General features: G+C 39.2%; 1 protein-coding gene across 8 annotated transcripts in view; it reads left to right on the plus strand.

Moving 5' to 3' along the window:
• Window positions 1-18,703, plus strand: part of L3MBTL3 (L3MBTL histone methyl-lysine binding protein 3) — a 127,313-nt gene that overhangs the window by 55,491 nt on the left and 53,119 nt on the right. For all 8 annotated transcript variants that reach the window (XM_043592311.1, XM_043592313.1, XM_043592317.1 and 5 more), the window contains 3 exons: window positions 8,297-8,373; window positions 13,129-13,214; window positions 15,502-15,612. In XM_043592311.1, coding sequence (XP_043448246.1) covers window positions 8,297-8,373; window positions 13,129-13,214; window positions 15,502-15,612 — 274 coding nt within the window. The remainder of the gene's footprint in view (window positions 1-8,296; window positions 8,374-13,128; window positions 13,215-15,501; window positions 15,613-18,703) is intronic.

Here is an 18,703-nt window from a genome sequence, read left to right on the forward strand (position 1 = left end):
CTTTAGTAAATAGTATATTCTTTGATCTTTGAATTCTGGAATGGTTTTTATCTGCATAAATTACTTGTTTAGGTATGTAATTGAGGTTACAAATTGGATCGCTTTCCCAATTTAAAATAGTTGGGAAGTGAGATTGTTTTTTTCCCTTTGAAGTTTCTTTCTTTATTTTGAGAGAGCCAGAGAGTGAGAGTGGGGGAGGGGCAGAGAGAGGGGCAGACAGAGAGAATCCCAAGTAGGCTTGAGTGCAGAGCCTGATGTGGGACATTAACTCATGAACCACAAGATCATGACCTGAGCCGAAATCAAAAGTCAGATGCTTAATCGACTGAGCCACCCAGGCATCCCCCCTTTTTTTTTAAAGTTTATTTATTTAGATTTTTTTCCCCTTTGAATTGGATAGCGATCTTACCTCTTTTTACCTTAGTGGGATATTGAAAACATATACAGTTGACCCTTGAACAGTGTGGGGGGTAGGAGCCCTCACCCCCAGGGCAGTCACAAATTTGTGTATAAGTTTTGACTCTCCCCATACTTAGCAGCCTACTGTTGACTGGAAGCCTTACTGATAACATAACCAGTTGATGAACTTGTATTTTGTAAAAGTATTATTTACTGTATTCTTACAATAAAGTAAGCTAGAGAAAAGAAAATGCTAGTAAAAAAATTATAAGGAAAACACATTTACAGTAGTGTACTATATTGAAAAAAAATACGTTAGTGAGCCCGTGCGGTTCAAACACCTGTTGTTCAAGGGGCACCTGTATAAGTCTGGGTACATTTGTGGTAAAACATATTTAGTTGCAATAAAACATTTTTTCCCTCCATAGAGGAAAATGGAAACTTAATGCAGGATTGAAGTCATTTTTTTTTTTTACGAAAGGAAAATACTGTATCTTAGAATAAAACTTGCTTTACCTCTAGGTTTCCTATGTGCTTTTATTCCTGGTAATTGTTAGCGGCTTAATTCTATCCCCTTGACAGTCATTAGACTAATTAATAATCCTAAGTATCTCAGAACAGACCTAGAAAGGGCTTGAAAGATGGGGAGGAAAGCAGCCATTGAGGTGAGGATGCCCCCGTGCGTAGGCTCTCCTCAACACCTGCTGCCCGAGGACTGGACTCCACGACAGAGCATGCTGTGTGAAGGAGCACCCCTCTCTTCCCCCAGGCACCGGCAAGGAACCTTCCTTGGGGAATTCTTATTTGCATGTGATCTGGTCTTTTGAGAACTGGGAAGGCATGGCAGGACTTAGCAGATGATCGAGTAGAATAGCCGTCACAACGGAATTACAGCTTCAGCTTTCCCTGAATCTCAGTCCAGTGTCCCAGTGAGGCAGGGCAGAAAAGTCAACAAGTAGATCAATGAAAACGAGAAGTACTGAGTTACTGAAGTAGAACAAGCATGGGGCTAGGACCTTTTCCTGATTGTCTCTACGTGTACTCCAAACTTCAGTTTAATTTTAGCGATGGAGTTCTTTTACCTTTATAAATTGAGAGTAATAGCAATATTATGTGTCTCCTCAAAGTAGTGTTGAAGAGTTTGCAGCGTGTTGTTAATTTCTCTTTTTTTTAATACTTTTTAAAAATTTACTTATTTATTTAGATAGAGAGCAGAGGAGGCACAGAGAGAGGGAGAGAGAGAATCCCAAGCAGGCTCCATGCGGTCAGTGCAGAGCCTTACTCGGGGCTTGAACTCACAAACCATGAGATCATGACCCGAGCCAAAATCAAGAGTCAGACGCTTAACACACTGAGCCACTCAGGCACCCCCTGTATTGTCAATTTCTGAGAGCAATGTCAAAATTAAGAGGTTTGTCATCGTTGGGGAAGCATGGGTTGGTGGAGGTAATGAGTTAACGGAGATGAAAGGAATGTAGGTAGCTCTACACTTCTGCCCTGAGGGGCTCAGGGTCTGCGGAAGGGTAGAAACACAAACACCACTGTCTAGGCTGCAGGGTAGGTGGTTTGTGCTTAGTCATTAGAACCCACCACTTCCTGTCTGAGGGGGCACGTGGAAGGAAGGACTGACTGACTCACTGGAGGGTTCTTGGGGAAGGCTTATTGGAGGATGTAGGATTTGAGCTGGAGCATGAAGGATGATAGGAATTGGTACTTAGATGTTGGGATGGAATAGTCCTGGCCAAAGAAAGTATTTGCTTGTGTTTAGGCCCCAAGGGAGCAGACAAACGTATGTTTGGGGAATGGCAGCTAGTCTATTTGAGTGACTTTGTAGAAGGTTGAAGAGATGACTGTATGGTACTTCAGGCAAAGAGGTTTGGCCCTGAAGGTGAAAATTGATTATTGCTTGTTGGGTGGGTGGCAGGGCGGAGGGAGTCCACAGTCAGAGCAGGGTGTTCTGCACAAGGAGACGTTTGAACTTGGTTTTCAGGCTGAAGAAATGAGGCCACCGTGAGGATGGTAATTTGGGATATCTGGTCCTGTAGGAGGGGCTAACGGGGAGAAATGAGCTCCCTTCCCTCTCAGCCCAGAGAAAATGAAGAAATGACAAAAATTTGAGTAGGGTAATGAGGTGGCATGTCCTTTATCTTTTCCACGGAGTCCGTGTGTTAGTGAAGAATCAGGTTTTAAGCTTGAAGCAAATTAATAATATTAAAACCAGCCACTGTGGGGAATGGGATTGGACATGAATTAGGGATGAAAGGAAGAACCAGATAACTCAGCCCTGTGAGGTTTGGGGTTTAGCAGCAAAACACAGAGTAACGGAGGCCCCTAAGAGTTAGCATATTGGAGCCAGGAAAGTGTCCCTGGGAAATAAGTTGACAGTCATGCCCTGGATTTAGGGAGCAGGCGAGGCCAAGTGTCCTGTATTTCTTCAAAGAATCGAAACCATTATGGCTTGAAATGAGGACTTGGATATTTTCCTTAAGGAAGCATCTTGAACTGTTCTTGTTTGACTCTCTGCCTAGATTTGCAGAACCCAGCATGTGTGCATTGTGTTCAGCTTTTGGCCAAGACTTGATAAAACCAGGATCTCTTTCTTTTCACCTGGAAGGCTTAGCAAAATCACTTATCCTCTTTAGATTTCCATGAAATGAATATATTTTAGCATCTGCTCACCTCATCCTTATAAACATGGGCTTTTCATGATTTCTTTCCTTGGTTTCTGACCTTTTTCAAAGTCCTCCAGTTGACTGACTGGATCTTTGCAGCCTTCATGAATAATTCGCATGTACTTGTGAAATGGACTTAAAAAAAAATATGTTTGACAGGACTTCTTTGATGATATACCTAAAAACCCAAAAGAAAGGAACAGTGATCGACTACCGAACTTTTCACCATTAGTTGTTCTTCTGTAATTACAATCCTTTCTGGTTACATTTCTGGTTTTGAACACTAGATGGGACTAAGAGATGACTTATTTTACAGTATTGGTAGCAGAAAGGATTTCCCAGCCTTCCAGCTTTATTCTAAATGAAGTGTTGTTGGCTGATGGACAGAGTAGATGAAAACAGGGCTATTTCTCTTTTCTCTCTTGAGATGGCTTCCTGTTTATTTTAAATGGTGCCTTTGACCGATATTTAGGCAACATTAAAACCTTAAAGATTCAAGTAGTACAGGAGTGTGTGGCCGAGATACACCACGGTATTTTCCTAAATTGCGATTTATAGAGAAACACAATAAAATCAAAGGAATTAGCAATGTCATATGTTCTTACTTTAATCACCACAAGCCTGGCAGGTAATTATAAAAACTATTTGATGGCTGTATTAGACTCCGAAGAAAAATATTAGAAATGTTTTATATGTTTTTTTATTATTATTTTTAATGAGCCCTACGTGAATTAACACCTTTCTCTGAAAGAAAAACAATCTCTCTGAAATTTATGCAATACATGATGAGTAATAATCCATGAGTGATTGTCTCCGAAAAGAATAGAATAGCTAGAAATAGAGCTTTATAGCCTTGTTTATACAGTTTATAACAGAATACTTTCATTTTGTTTCATCTCATTTCATCTCATTTCATCTCATTTCATTTCATTTCATTTCATTTCCAGTATAGTTAACATACAGTGTTATATTAGTTTCAGGTGTATAATGTAGTGATCTAGCAGTTCTACCCATTACTCTCATCATGACAAATGTGTCCCTAATCCTGTTCACCTGTTTCACCCATCCCCTCACCGGACCTCCCCTCTGGGAATCAGTTTGTTCTCTAGTGTTAAGTCCATTTTTGGGTTTGTCTCTTTTTTCCCCTTTGTTTTGTTTCTTAAATTCCACATTTGAGTGAAGTCATATGGCATTTGTCTTTCTCTGACTTGTTTTGCTTAACATTACACTTTCTAGATCCATCCATGTTGTTGTAAATGGCGAGATTTCATTCTTCTTTATGGCCGAGTAATATTCCATTGTGTATCATGGGATACCTTCTTGATCCATTCATCTTTTTTATCCATTCATCCAGTGATGGACATTTGGGCTACTTCCCATAATTTTGCTATTGTAAATAATGCTGCAATAAACAAAAGGACACATATATCCTTGTGAATTAGTGTTTTTGTATTCTGTGAATAAATAACCAAGAGTGTGATGACTGGATCATAGGGTAGTTCTATTTTTAATATTTTGAGGAACTTCCGTACTGTTTTCCACAGTGGCTACACCAGTTTGCATTCCCACAACAGAATGCGTTTTAAGGAATTATATTAAAAAACATTTTATGAAAATATATCATTGTAAGAAATGTACCAATTGCTGTATGAACTTTGCATTGACCTAGCAGTGCTTGCTTTCCTTTCACATTTCTAAAATAATGACATACACAGACACACATAACCCTAATACGTAGATTAAGAAAAATAATAGTGTGAGGAAGGGTGGTAGGAGAGAACAAGTGAATAAAGGGAGAGAAAAGAAGAAACCTTTATAAATATTTAAAGATATTTTTCACTGAAATAATTCCGAGAAAAATCAATATTAAATTGGAGCTATCTCATCTCACTTGTTACTTACTGTTCAGGGCTACTAATGTGTAAGTTGGTTTGAAAGAGGTAACTATATCCCATTCACCTAGAGCATTTTTTAGAATGTTCTTTGTTTTTCACTAGTCATAAGATGTTTTTTATTCACCAGAAACTCTAACCACTGTGTTACCTTTCTGGCTTTCTATCTGTTAGTTTTCCATCCAGAGGGCTGTGTTGAGACTTGCTGATCTTTCAGGATAGACTCAACAGATCGGGTTAAGAGAGCAGCACTGGACTCTTTGGCATCCATTAGACCACTTTTTTCCAAAGTGTGTTCTACAGAACACTGGTGTTCCACGTGATGTTAATGGATTGCCCACTAAAGCAGTGTTTCATAGTTAAGTATCTTTAGGAAATGCTAGGTTAAATAATTTGAAACTTGTTTGCTTATAGTATAATTTCACAGTCTTCAGCATGCTAATGATGCATTAAATATTTTGACCGTTTGGCCCTGATTTTCTTTTTTAACTTCATTACACCCTTTATGTTTGAGGACACCAATGGGGATTGTTCTACCAACTTTTTTTTCTTTTTTTTTTCTTTTTTTTTGTCCTTTACGGATTTTAATTGTGATCTGTCTCTAGATGCCTCTACATTTATTTTGTAGTATTGTTATAACTATTCCTTTGTAACTATAGCCTCCTCTGCCTTATGTTGTGTTTGCCTGGCAAAACCCCAACCCTGGTTCAGCTAACTTTGTGCCTACCTCATGCTTGTGCCTGAGTGGTTGAATGTGGCTAGAGAAAGGCACGACATGCTCACTGGTCTGACTTCACATTCATGACTGCTAACCTCCGGTGAGCCCTAAGGCCTGCCCCACAATCCTACTAAACAGACTCCTGTCTGTTCTTCCATACCACTCAGTTCCACTCCTTTTTCCCTCAGACATCTCTTAACCTCCATTTCCCACCCTCCCTCTCCGCTGATAGCCTTGTGTCCTGGTCACTGAAGAAAAAGACAGTCAGGGGAGGCGTCCTCGTGCTCCCACTGTTGTCTGGTGGGTGTATTCCTGATCTCTGCCCATCGACAGGACCCTCTCTGTGACGGTGGGTGTGCCTGCCCCTGCCTCAGGGGCCCAGTCTCACACCCAGGGTTCCATTTCCTCACCAGGTCATCCCTCTTTGTTGATTATTTCTACCAGTATCCAAACAGGAGAAAGGATTTGGCGGGTTTTTTTGATAACCGGGGGAGCCCTAGCACATAGAACACTACCCTGATCATGGTAGTTGGTCAGCATGTATTTCTTGAATAAATGAAGTAATACTTCCCATCTTTTAAAAAGAGTTTTATTTTAAAGTAATTTTAAACTTAAAAAATAGTGTAGAGTGCGGTGCCTGGCTGGCTCAGTCGGTAAAGCATGCGATGCTTGATCTCACAGTCATGAGTTTGAGCCCCACGTTGGGGATAGAGTTCACTTTAAAAAAAGTAGTACAGAGAATTTACCTATATTCTTCACTCAGCTTCCCCCTGAGTATCTCCCAACTTGAAAAAACAAAAACAAAAAACAAAAGTTTCCTTTTGCTATCTAATGTTACAGGTCTCTGTTTCCTTTTAAAACAGCTACTTGAATGAATATGTTTTCTGTACCAGCTGACTCTGTCTGCTGTCCTTCCATTTTCTCTTAAACCCACCCTCTTCCAGCTTTTGCCCTTACTTATTCCCAGCGCCACCAGAACAGCCCTTGCCAAGAATGTTAATGAACTTTACATTGGTAAATCCAGTAATCAGTTCTTGTTCTTTGATCCAGCGTGAGCATTGAACTTAGTTGATTTCTTTCTTCTTGCTTTCCTTCTCTTATTTTCTAGTCATTTCTTCTTGGGCTTCTTTGCCTCCTACTTCTGTTCTCTCTCTATACTCATTCTCTGGATGGCCTCATCTCTGTTCATGACCTTAGACATCATCCCAAATGCTGATGCTCCCACAGTTACATCTTTACCCTTGATCTTGTGTTTGAACTCCAGATTTTCATGCTCATTATCTGTTTGGCTTCTTTACCTGTTTGTCAAACATATTGATAAAACAAACAAAAAGCAAAAAACCTCTCCATTCACCATTTGGAATGCCATAGACTGTGTCTCTAGTCTTCCTATCTCAGGAAATGGTCCTACATTCTTCTGGTGGCCCCTGCCCCAAACCTTGGGATGTTCCTGACTTCTTCATATCACTCACATTCTGTATCAAATCTACCAGTATATCCTGTTGGTGCTTCCTTGAAAATACAGACCCAAAAACATGATCGCTTCTTATTATCTTCACCACCAGCACTCTGGTTCAGGCCTCCATCATCAATTCTTGCAAAAGCCTCCTCACAGCCTCATCTCGGTTTCCAATGTGGTTAGCTGTCTGCAAAGCAGTCACAATAATTACTTTAAAAACATGAATTAGATTATGCCACTCTTCTGCCTAAAACCCCCTACATGATACTGTAGTAAACATGATTTTTCTCTGAATAAAATCCCAAGACCTTACCATGCCTAAAGGCCCTTCCTGATACTATTTCCTGTTCTCTGCTTCCCTCAGTGTGTTCCTGACCCATCTGTGAGACTCCCGCCCCACACACAGCCTTTGTACTTGCGTCCTCTCTGCATGGATTGGCTTCCTAGTGTGCATTTGAGTGGCTCAGTTCTTTCTCCACTTTCTTCAGGTGTCACCTTATTTGAGAGGCCGCCGTGACTGTGCCGTGTAAAGGAGTATCTTTCCATGTTTGCTCTCTGCTTCCTTCTTCCACCTCTTGTCTGCATCGCGTTGTGCCACCGGAGTATTTATTTTGTTAATTTGTTTCCTATCTCTTCCCGGAATACCGCAGACTCCACAAAAGCGGGAACTTCGTATGTGTTTTATGTGCTGCTGTCTCCTCAGTGCCTGTCCCAGTGTCTGGTGCATTATAAGCACTCAGTGTTTGAATGAGTGAGTGAGCAAATGAATGAATGAAACGAGTTGTGTGTACGATGAGGAATACATGGAACAAGTCTGATTAGGAGCAACGAATCAGATGCCAGATAAGGCATAGTGATAAAGAGGTCTTGCAAAAATACATGCCTGACTGAAGGAAAGACGAGAGAGAGGAGAAGAAAGAGGTGAGGAAAGGAAAGGAATACCTCCTCTTAATACCTGGCCGCTGCCATTCTAACAGATGATAGAAGCATGTTTGTTTTTCGAGGGTGATCGAGCTTCGTGCTTCTCACACGTTTGCCCTTAGAGATGCTGAAATAACTTTAGCTTGCCTGTGTATATGATTATTTATGTACACATTTATTTGTATTTGAGAATTGATCCTGATCGTTACAGTTTTGTGATTTATGTAACCTACAGGTGTGAAGCATCGAGCCCACACATTCATCCAGTCGGGTGGTGTAAAGAACATAGAAGGACACTCATTACTCCTCCAGGTTTGTGTTTATTGTGTGTCTAATACTATTCTTCATATGCATCAGGAGTCTGCAAACTTTTTCTGTAAAGGGCCAGACAGTACATAACTTTGGCTTTGTAGGCCACACATCTCTGTCACAACCACTCAATTCCAGTTTTAATGCACAAAGCAGCCCAGACGATAAGAAATGAATGGACATAGTTGCGTTGCAGTAAGTCTTTACTTGCAAAGAACAGGCAGCTGGTCAGGTGGTAGTTTGCTGACCCCTGATACACCTGAAAGTGTATACATTGGCTTGGTCCATAACAGAGTATCAAAGGTTGTCTTCTTTGGAAAATGAGAAGTTCTTTTTAAAAAGATCTTTATTTCCCAAGTTGTCATTCATTTCTAGACTTTTCGTTCATACACATTTAAATATATTATCTGACCACAGAAGTCAGGTGTCTAAAGCTTTAGTGGATGTAGAGAAGTGGACATAGGGGACCGCATTTGTGGGTGGAGCCTTGACCCACATGTCACAGTCAATTGTGACAAAAGTACAATGTTCACATTTAAGTTTTTTTTTTTTTAGGTTTTTTTTTTTAACCTGGATCAGAACTTACACATTCAGTTTTCCTTTTTCTATTGGAGTGTAGTCTCCAAAACAGATTTTGCACCTTTATGCTGGTAGTACCTCTTGTTCGTTTTCTGCAGTTTCCAGGTACTTCAGCCGTCTGCCTCTGGCCCCACGGCCCCTTCTCAGCTTCGCTGTCTCTGTGATGGAGAACAGTGTTCCTGCTGACGAATTGTTTCTTTGTTTTATGTCATGTTGAGTTTATTTTCTTATGCCGAAGAACGGATTCTTTGGCTTCATCATGACCAAGACAGTGAGTTTCCGAGTTGTGTCGCTGTGGAAGGTGCCAGGGCTATCACTGGGTGAAAAGACAGGGCCATCAGCGGATACAGAGCATCAACTGCCCTGTTGCTTATGGGTACTCACGTGACTGATGCAAACTTCCGTCATCACAGGCAAAGGGTAGCCCCTCGGCTGGCTAAGAGCGATTTGTGGATGTTGCCGGCAGCACAGATGCATCAAAGCCTCAGTTTAGAGCTTCCGATACTTGTCTCATTCCATTCGAATAGCTGATTTCATGGGGAAGCTTGTTTCCAGTTCCGTGGTGCTGTGTCTTTGTGTCTGATCACTTCCTCAGCCAGGGGACCAACCATCCCAGGGATGCCTGAGATGAGTCCCTTCCGCTTTCTGAGTTTTCTCCTAGGTTAAGGAACCAAAGCCCCTGTCCTTCACTGATTTGTAGAGCTGTTTTGAAGATGAAAGAGCTTTAACTTAAACCATAAAGTGTTAGTAAAGCAAGACATTAACAGTTGCCTGGCTCAGACATGGAGCTGCCTGGAAGGTTTTCCTGGACAGCTCTCCTGTGTCCTGTGGCTCACACACTGTTAGCAGTCAGTGAATGTCGATCGCACACTTACCTGGTGTCAGTGTTACCATCGGAGTTGCTGTAAGGATTTCCCAGTTTGGTATTGGTCCATTTTTTTTTTTCTTCACCACCTTTATGGTCATAATCAGAAGTCTGGTAAATAAACACAGAACCAGTGAGTAACAGTGCTTGGTTATGTCGTCACAGCACTGGCTTAAGTACCGTGGGAGCGGGTGGTGTAAGGCATGATTGCTGACTTCTAATGCGAAGCCGATCACCAAGTCCTCTGTCTCCCTCTGTGGGCTTTCATATCAGTGGAAGAGAAGAAAAACATAGCTTTTTGACACATTTAAAAAATCTAAATTTCATGTTCAAAAGTGCCAAACACAGCAATATGAGTAAGCACCACTGATTGTACACCTAAAAATGGTTAAAATCATATATTTTATATGCTGTATATTTTAACACACACACACACACACACACACACACACAAGTTTAAAAAAAACTGTCAAATAAGGGTTTGTAAGGCCTATGCTGATATTACCTTGGTGCTATGACAAAAAAGATGCCCTTTGTCCAGTCCCTGTCCCTGAGGGCAGCTTCCTGGCAGGGTCTCTGATGTCCCGTCTGAGAAGGACCCTAGTCACTGCTGTTCCTAGACAGCAGCTCTTCTGCCCCTCCTGTTAATTCATGGATCAGCCCTGCTGGACTCCCCACGTTCATGTTTTTTCCCAAATATGTAGCATTATCTCCTGTTTCCAAAATTAAAGCCTTTATGACTTTTTAAAATGATTTTTATCTTGAATTATCCAATTATGCATTAATACATGCTTGTTTTTAAAAATTTAGAACGTTTGGGACACCTGGGTGGCTCAGTCAGTTAAGCGTCCGACTTCAGCTCAAGTCATGATCTCACAGCTCGTGAGTTCAGGCCCCGTGTCAGGCTCTGTGCTGACAGCTCAGGCTGGAGCCTGCTTCGGATTCTGTATGTGTGTGTCTCTCTCTGCCCCTTTCCCACTTGCGCTGTCTCTCTCTCTCTCAAAAATAAACATTAAAAAAAATTTTTTTTAATTTAGACTGAAAATAGAGACAACAGTTGTTCTGTCTCATAATAGTTTGAGTTTGTCCTTGTATCTCTCCAGAAAAATCATTCTGCCTCTGTTTATACACAAACACCCATGCGTGTACAATCAGCTTTAATATTATTAAACTGGGCAAGATACATTCCTTAAAAATATGTTGTAAAATATTTGTATTTATAGAAATATATTTGCATACTTTTTAAACTTTTATTTTGTGGGGCGCTTGGGTGGCTCAGTCGGTTAAGTGACTGACTTTGGCTCAGGTCATGATCTCACAGTTTGTGAGTTCGAGCCCTACATTGTGCTCTGTGCTGACAGCCCAGAACCTGGAGCCTGCTTCAGATTCTGTGTCTCCTCCTCTCTCTGCCCCTCCCCCACTCGCGCTCTGTCTCTCTCAAAAATAAATAAAACATTAAAAAAAAAGTTTTAAGCTTTTACTTTGAAATAATTTCAAATGTACAGAAAAGTTGAAAGAATAGTATGGAAGTCATCGATACCCTTGACCCAGAGACTCATTCAAGTTCATCAGTTGTATCAGTGATGCCATTTGTAGCAAAAGGATCAGACATTGCACTCTGTTGTCATATCCCTCTACTCTCCTTCAGTTAGACTCTCCTCGACTTTCATGACGTCAGTGTGTTTGGGAATTAGAGATTAGTCATTTTGTAGAATGCTGCTGAATTTGGGTATGCTTGGCGTTTCCTCATGATTGGATCCAGGTTCTGTATTTGGGCAGGAACATCACAGAAACAGCATCGTGTTCTCCCTGCATCCTGAGCGGATGTCAGTTTGTCTCACTATTGATCTTTTACTGTTAATTGACCAAGATGGTCAATTACTTCTTCACTTCTCCGCTAACATAGTTATTTTTTTCTCTGTAAGTACTAAGTATTTTGTGGAGAGATACTTGGAGATTGTGTAAATACCCTGTGCTTCATCCCCATGTCACTCACTAGTTTTAACATCTGTTGATATTTCTCGTATGAATTATTATTCTGACAGTTGCTAAATGCTAATTTTTTATACCATCATTCCTTGTACATAAGCAGTTGTTATTATTCTGCAAAGAATAGCTTTTTCGTCTTCCTCTTTATTCATTGGTTAATTTATTTCTGTCTGCATGGATTCATATATTACTATTTTCATCAAGGGGTTATAAGCCATAACCAGCATTGCTTACTTTCATGTCCCGATTTTCCCAGATTTGGTCCATGGGAGTCCCTTTAAGTCAGTTACCATGTCCTTTGACATGTTCTTTGAGAACTTCATTCTTTCTGGCACAGTAAGGCTTATCTCATACTTTCCCTGATTCAAGCTAAAATCTAAACAGTGGATGTGGTGATGGCTACGGGGTGACGCTGCCTCTGTTCTCTCGGAGGATATAGTTAGGAAATACGTTCATGTAAAAAAGTTATATTAATGCATATATCTGTACCTATTTAGACATTGAAAACAAAGAATTATATCCTTAGCTCCAATTCATATCCAAGACCACAAAGTTTATTCTAGTTTCCTACTTTCGCTATTTTTTCGGTCAGTGAGAAATCTGCCTTCCTTTATCTGCAGTATATGTACAAATTTTTTCAGTCCTTTTTAAGTAGCCAGTTTCCCACCACACTGAGTCACTATTAATTCCTGCTCATGTCTGCCTAATGGATTTTGGACTCTGGAGGAAACAAAAGGGGGCAGGAGGAAGGAGGGATAGTTCTTTCTGCATATTTTATTTTATGAATAGTGTTCCATGACTTGATTGTGCTTGTTTGACCTAACAGTATGATGACATATCTGGAATATTTCACATATTAGTGTATGTAAGTCTGCTTTATTCTTTTTAATAAATGCTTTCTATTTCATATGTACTATATATATATATGTGCACATTTTCTATATTGTTATTAAACTTATTTTTACACTTTTTCATTGACAGCTGTGCATTTGTCTTTGTGTGCATGAGATTTTATATTAGTAGAAGAAGAATTGCACATTAAAGGGCATTTTTGTTAGTGTGTGTATATCTGTATATAGGACTTACCAAGAATATAAATTATACATATACGTATATGTTATATTTTCATTTAGAAGATAGAAGAGGAGTCATGATCAAGATGAAAGTAATTATTACAGTTAGGTCTGAGTGTGTTATTCACTTTAAAGTTATTTGGAACATGAACGTAATTTCCTAGATTATGGTAACAATATCTCATAATTTTATAGGTCAGTTTGTGGTTCTGTCATTCTGGTTAAACCTAACAGGGTTTGCTTTTTTCTTAGGTTATCCAAATGTGAAACATTTTTCTTGGGATAAATACTTAGAAGAAACCAATTCTTTACCTGCCCCTGCAAGAGCTTTCAAAGTGGTGAGTTAATACATTTTGCACTATTTCATTCATTTGTGTTAGCAATAGTGTTCATTCATTGAAATTGCAGAACAGAGACGGTACTACTGAGCCAGAAAGAGGAAGAGGAGGGAAACAGAAGACCACAAAAGATGTTTTTGACTTCTTACAATTTTGAAAGTCAAAATTATTACAGAGATTTTTTTGTCGTTGGCCTCATTTTGAACTTGTCTCCATGGAAAATAACTGCTTGAATTGGTGTGGAATGCGTTGTTGTGATCTTACAGCAAACTTCTGTTTTTCCAGCTAGATACTCCAAAAAACCGAAACAAGGCAGGACATTGTTTTCTAATAAAAAATGTGTTTGAGAATTCCTTTGGATTTGTTTATGGCAAGCTGACATGCTGTTTTTCTTTTTATTGCTATTAATCAGCATGTTTGATTATCAAAATATAAGGCCATTTGCTTTTATTGTAGTATGTTTCTAACCCAGAGTCCTTGCATCTTACATATAACTTGTTAAGATTCAAAGGAAACCTCATTTCTCGGCAAGGGAAGAGTAAGTGATGAGAGGCATTTTAAATTTTTTTCGTTTTTCTAACAACTTGCTTAATCATTTCTATTTTTTCATAAATTTAAAGAAGAATATGTTAAGAATTTTAAGAATGTTTTTAATGTAGCATAGTCTATCATAAGTAACACTTTTTAAAATGATTTATTGTGTATAAATTGCTAGGGTTTCTAATGATAGAATTAATTAGGGATATGGGCCCAAATAATAGGAAAAAAAAGAACATGAAATATTTTTGAGAAAAGAAGTATATTTTGTGAAGAAAAGCCATGTAAAAGAATGTGTATGGTTCCATCTGATAGTAAATTTAGGATTTAAAAATGGATAGTTAGAGTTCTGCCTTACTTAGGAATTTTTACCCGACTCTCTAACTTTATCTCAAGCTATACAAAGAACCGCATCGCTCTTTGCTTGAACTCGATAAAATCGTATCGAGATCAGTCTGCATATCTCGTGTCACACTGAGACCTGAGAGAAAACTACGATTTCCTTAGTTTGGCCTTTAGGTGCCTGGCATTGATTGTTTTTTATCCTTTGCGTAATTTTCACACTTAATTCTCGGAGCCACAGTTTTGTTACAACCACTTCACAGAACAGGGGTGTGAGGCTCAGATGGTTTAAGCAATTTACCCAACATACCCTTGAGCTTGCCTTCGACATCCTGCAACTTTTCCGGAGGTTTACAGGTTTCTGCTGAGTCCTGAGGTGGAGCTAGCTAAGGTGTGGGAGGAGAGGTCTTCCTTTCTCATTCCTGTTCTTTTTTTTTTTTTTTAATTTTTTTTTTTTTTTCAACGTTTATTTATTTTTGGGACAGAGAGAGAGCATGAACGGGGGAGGGGCAGAGAGAGAGGGAGACACAGAATCGGAAACAGTCTCCAGGCTCTGAGCCATCAGCCCAGAGCCCGACGTGGGGCTCGAACTCCCGGACCACGAGATCGTGACCTGGCTGAAGTCGGACGCTTAACCGACTGCGCCACCCAGGCGCCCCATCTCATTCCTGTTCTTACAAGAGTGATTTCATCCCATACGTTTTGATGACTAATTTTCTAAAGACGTCTCCTGCTTTTTGTTCTCATGGCCATTTCTAGTCTCTGTCACATCTCTGCCACTTTAATATTCTTTCTTCTGTTTTCATAAATAATTTTTATGCTTGTTGATTTTTGCCAAGATGCCTCCTCCTTTTTTGTAAAAAGAATTTTTTTTAAATGTTTATTTATTTTTGAGAGAGAGAGAGAGAGACAGAGCATGAGCAGGGGAGGGGCAGAGAGAGAGGGAGACACAGAATCCAAAGCAGGCTCCATGCTCTGAGCTGTCAGCACAGAGCCCGACGCAAGGCTCAAACTCACAAACGGTGAGATCATGACCTGAGCCAAAGTCAGAGGCTTAACCGACTGAGCCACCCAGGCACCCCTCAGGACACCTCCTTCTAACTAATGAGAAAAACTTCTTGCCTTCCCTATGCCTAATCAAATATCCACAATATTTTGCATTTTCTCTTAAGGTCTTTTGCTTTCTGTTTCCTCCGGCTGGGTGCTCAGGCTGTTTCTCTTGCTTCAGGGTTTGGCTGTGTGATTTGGGATTGTGTTTTTTTGATAAGGACAATGAGGTCCAAAGCTACTGTAGGAACTTGGGAGTTTGAAGGTCGATTCTGTAAATAGCTTATTATTCTGTCTTTGTGACACAGAGCCTACTTTCTCTTCCTCTGAATCTTACCATGTAAAATTTTCTGTATGGCAGAAACCTCCACATGGATTCCAGAAAAAAATGAAGCTTGAAGTCATAGACAAGAGAAATCCTATGTTTATTAGAGTAGCAACAGTTGCAGACACGGATGATCACCGAATAAAAGTGAGTGTTCTCTGTTGTGGTTCTGTTTTGTCTTTTGTTACAAGATAACTTGGATGGAAACTTCGGCAGATACTTAATTTGTGAAGTCCTAGAATTAAATCAGTAAGACTACAGGAATATGAAAATAAAGTGGCTGTACATCTTTGTCAGTATTTATCCAGTGTTTTCCTTTAATCTATGGAAGAAGTTCTCTTTAGTTATGACTGACATTTAATATGTCGTATCTACTTTCTTTTTCCGAGCACACACTCAGAATGTGAAAAGTCATAGATAAGAAAGGGATTTCTTCTGAATACAGTGCATCATTCTCCAATACAATGCTCTTTTTTTGAAAACCTGAGGATTAATTTTGATGGGGCTATATTAGATGTAGAATTTTCAGAAGAAAAGTAAAGAAGGATAGCCCTTTCATATAGGACAAGGAAAGAGAAATGATTGTATAAGAAAGTCAGGTTTTAATTAGATTTGGATTAATAAAAGCAAAGTACCTCTCCGAGGGTAAGCGAATGTTCAGGAAGGTGGCTTCGGTCTGTCGTGTCCTGGGTGATGAAGTGAAGTGTAACAGCGGTTCCAGGTGAGGAGCTAGAAGTTATCTCTGGTTCTGGCTTCTGTGTTTCCTTCGTCCTCAAACGAGAGCCCTGTTCATTCCACTTACTTCACTGTGAAAACAGCAAGATGTTAGATCTACGTGATGCCTTGCCGGCCCTTACCAGCTAACAGCGTTCTTCCACTATTCAACATATGTGGTGGTGACAGTGCAGGGGGTTTATGTGACAATCACGATTTTATCTGGGAAGCGGAGGCTCAGGAAGAGTTGATGAATTACTTATTAATTCTGGCAGTGGCAGAACTAAGTCACAGCCCTAAACCCTAGGAGTCGAAATTTATGCTCTTAAAAAAATAAATATTGGGGCGCTTGGGTGGCTCAGTTGGTTAAGCACCTGACTTCATTCAGGTCGTGATCTCGCAGTTCATAGATTCGAGCCCCACATCGGGTTCAGTGCTGGCAGCTCGAAGCCTGGAGCCTGCTTCGGATTCTGTGTCTCCCTCTCTGCCCCTCACCCACTTACGCTCTCTCTCTTTCTCTCTCTCAAAAATAAAAAAAAACATTAAAAACTTTAAAAACAAAAAATAAATCACATATTCAACTATCTGTAATGAGGTAATATATAAAAAATTATAGAAGAACATGGAAAACGTGTATCAATGTGGTTTTGTATAAAACAGAAATTTTAATGTTTAATTAGCTATTTTTAAGATTATATAATCATGCAGTGGTTTGGAAGTTATAAACAGTGCAGAGTCTGTTAACCTTATTTTCCTATTAATTGTCCTTGGTGTGATAGCAGAAGTCATAAAGCAATCAGAGTATTTTAGGACTAGAAGTATTTTTTAGATAACCTAGGCCAGTGGTTCAAAGAAATGTAGAACGAAGCAAGATACTATTTTTAAAAATCAAATTGGTCAGAATTGAACCAAAAATAAGTGTTTTGGTTTAGGTGCATGAAAAGTTTATTTTTTTTGTGTATTTCCTTGTATTTTTCTGTATTTTTTTTCACGTGTAGCTGGTAGGAATAGAATGTGTCTCAGCCACTAAAGAGCAGTTTGGTGAAGCACAAAAGTCTTGAAGGTTGTTTGCCCTTTAATTCAAGAATCTCAGTCCTAGGAATTCATGTTAGGAGAATTAACCAAAGGGAATATGCAAGGATAAAAACTATAAGGAAAACATAGCAGTTTATAGTATTTAAGATTGCAAACAAGCACAGTAAGCTATAGGTAAAGTAAATTACTGTATATGATGGTAAATATTTAAGAAAAATATTTAATATTGGCAAGTGAAAAAACTCAGGTTTACTATTCTGTATGATGTCTGGTATTGTTTTTTAAAGAATATTATGGAAAGAAACTTAACCAAAATAATGACAGTTCTTCTCTTGGGGTGCTAAGATTATGAGTGATTATAAATGATTTTTTATAATTCTAAATGAATTATAAATGATGAGGTTTTTGGTGTGGTTTTTTTGTTTTGTTTTTTTTGTTTTTGTTTGTTTTGTTTTTAGTTACCTGGCTTCAGGAACACATATTAATTACTGTAATAGTAAAAAAAAAAAAATTAGATTAACTCTGATTTTACATGTGAGAACGTTTTTGACCCGGAGAGGTCAAGTACTCTAAAGTGGGTAGTTCAGTTAGTTAATAGGAAAAGTGTGGACTAACTTTTTAGTTAGCCAAATTCTCTTTCCAATACAACATCCTCGTTGTTTAACACCCAAAACAGAGCTGGCTACGAGGCGTGTAGTTGACAATTATCTTTTCACTGTTAGTGGTATAAATTTCATAGCTAAAGGTGAACCACTGAACAAGTACCTGTGTGTTTATGAAGTCCTCAAAAGATCAGCGAACAGGTGACGATGACCCAGTTTCAGGATTCATCAGACTTCTGAGACTATAAAAAGCTTTCATTAGTAGGAGTTTTTCTAATGCTGTGGGAGGTGACGAATCAAGAATGCCTATCTTTATTATTCAGGAGGAGAAAGAGTATATAGAGACTCGGTCCTTAGTGCAGCTTAATATTTTAAGTTTCTCGGGTATAGAATCAACTCTTCAGCTAAATAAGATCAACCTTTTAGGCTACATGATATAATATATTTTATGCCTTAAGTTATTACAGGTAAACATTTTAAAACACTCATGTATTTCACCAGATGCTGAAAGAAAACAAGCAAAATGTTTTTGCTCTCATCTGTATGTTCTGGGGAGAGTTAGAACATACTACAGGCCCCGTCCCTCCCCACACTCACTTCTGCTTCCTCACAGGCAAGAACTTTCTTTTTTTTTTTTTTTTTTAGCTGCTGCTTCTGACATTTTATCCCTAATTTTCTGAAATAATATCTGTGTTCTGCTGTTTTCTCAGCCCCATCAATTTTAGGTCCAGTGTATTTCCTTCCTGTTAGGGTAGTTCTGGATTAAGTTGTTACCATATCCATTCCTTCACTGTATCTTTTCACTAGCGACTTCACATGTTTTTAAAATGTTTTCTCAGTCTTCTATATTCATCTTCTCATGAGTAAATAAATCCTGTTGGCTGCTG

The sequence above is a fragment of the Prionailurus bengalensis genome, chromosome B2, assembly GCF_016509475.1.
Source record: "Prionailurus bengalensis isolate Pbe53 chromosome B2, Fcat_Pben_1.1_paternal_pri, whole genome shotgun sequence".
NCBI lineage: Eukaryota > Metazoa > Chordata > Mammalia > Carnivora > Felidae > Prionailurus > Prionailurus bengalensis.